The sequence below is a fragment of the Ranitomeya imitator genome, chromosome 4 (genome assembly GCF_032444005.1).
Source record: "Ranitomeya imitator isolate aRanImi1 chromosome 4, aRanImi1.pri, whole genome shotgun sequence".
Classification (NCBI taxonomy): Eukaryota; Metazoa; Chordata; class Amphibia; order Anura; family Dendrobatidae; genus Ranitomeya; species Ranitomeya imitator.
The window spans coordinates 663,951,984-663,953,573 of record NC_091285.1 but is presented as its reverse complement, the minus strand read 5'-3'; the positions used below and the strand labels follow the sequence as shown (position 1 = coordinate 663,953,573).

The 1,590-nt window shown below is 37.8% G+C and overlaps 1 protein-coding gene across 1 annotated transcript; it reads left to right on the top strand.

Annotated features, from left to right (window-relative positions):
- The first annotated feature begins 203 nt into the window (after positions 1–203).
- LOC138674338 (beta-1,3-galactosyltransferase 2-like) lies at positions 204–1,303 on the top strand. The gene has a single exon (XM_069762196.1). The coding sequence runs from the start codon at positions 238–240 to the stop codon at positions 1,270–1,272; it is 1,035 nt and encodes a 344-aa protein (XP_069618297.1). The 5' UTR covers positions 204–237; the 3' UTR covers positions 1,273–1,303.
- Positions 1,304–1,590: the final 287 nt, after the last annotated feature.

The following is a 1,590-nucleotide window of genomic DNA, read 5'->3' as shown; positions in this document are numbered from 1 at the left end:
TTTCCCTTTGGGCCTGACATATATAATATTGTTAAGGGGAAACTTTGCAGATACTGCATTCAGTCCCTTGAGCCTCATTATGCCACTGACCACAGCTCATCACTCGATGTACAAGCTTGGATTGTAGATAATATTGGGTTGTGAAATTTACAGTCAAACATTTTCCATAGCTTTTTTTTTTCATTTTCTCTTATTGTTACAGAAATCTTGGAGAGATTTTGATCTTTGGAGGACAACATGAATAACCGAATGCGCTGCCGGATATTCCTAACCTTATCTTTTGGGATCCTTATGTTCGTGTTCGGGTTCTTCGTCTGCTATGAAGGCAAAATAAAAATAATCAACAAATGGACTCAAAATTCTGAAAAATTACAAGAGAGAAAAAAGCCTGTGAATAATTTGATTTACCCGGTGTTCAAGCACCCACTGGCCCCTCCGTACCCATTTCCATACAGGTTCATCATTAACCAGCCAGAAAAGTGCAAAAACCAGAAGCCTTTCCTTGTTATCATGGTCCTTGTGCAGTCTCAGGACTTGGCATCTAGACACACAATCCGAGAAACTTGGGGCAATGAAAGTATTTATGATGTTGAGGTGGTTAGGATATTTCTAGTAGGCCTACCTCAGATTGTTCCAGAGCGAGTCCAGGATATGTTAGAGGAGGAAAGTAGGATCTTTGGGGACATCATCCAACAAGACTTCATGGACACCTACTACAATTTGACCTTGAAAACTTTAATGGGTATGGAGTGGGTGACCAAATTCTGTCCTTCTGCCAGTTACGTCATGAAGATAGACAACGACATGTTTCTTAATGTAAACTACCTGATTCATAATCTTCTTTATCCAAACATACCAGTTCGAACAAATTACTTCACTGGAGATATTGCCAAGAATACTGGACCTTTAAGGGACAAGGCTTATAAGTGGTATGTGCCTCCAGAAGTCTATCCAAATGATACCTACCCACCGTATTGCAAAGGTCCTGGATATGTGTTTTCGGCTGATATCGCAAAAAATATCTATGATATTGCCCAAGAAATTAGGGTTATCCCCATGGAAGATTCTTTTATCGGAATTTGTTTGTATGAGCTCCACATTCCACTTAGTGAACCCCCTCGAGGTGTATTTAACACCAATAGGTTACATTATGACCACTGTAAATTTAGGAAACTTATCACAGTGCATCATTATGGTGGAAAAGTGCTACGGAATACATGGGCAGACTTTTGGGCTAAGAAATCTCAGAAGTGCACAGAAAGTAGAAACTAAGAATGGGTTATAGGAAAAAAAAATTACGAGAACTACTCACGAGGAGACTTCAGATATTTAAAAAAAAAATGGAGATATTGCATTGATTTTTATTATTGCTAATTTATTTGTCTAAATGCAAAGTTTAGCAACTTTCAAATTAAATTATTTTTAAACAATCTATAATTTTGCTGTTGCAGTGTACCTGCTTCTTATATCTGGCTTTTCTGATATACAACCCCTGGCAAAAATTATGGAATCACGGGCCTTGGAGGATATTCATTCAGTTGTTTAATTTTGTAGAAAGAAAAAAAGTAGATCACAGACATGGCACAAAAC

Excerpts from the sequence above, each read along its gene's own strand:
- LOC138674338 (XM_069762196.1), top strand. The coding sequence starts at position 238 with ATGAATAACCGAATGCGCTGCCGGATATTCCTAACCTTATCTTTTGGG.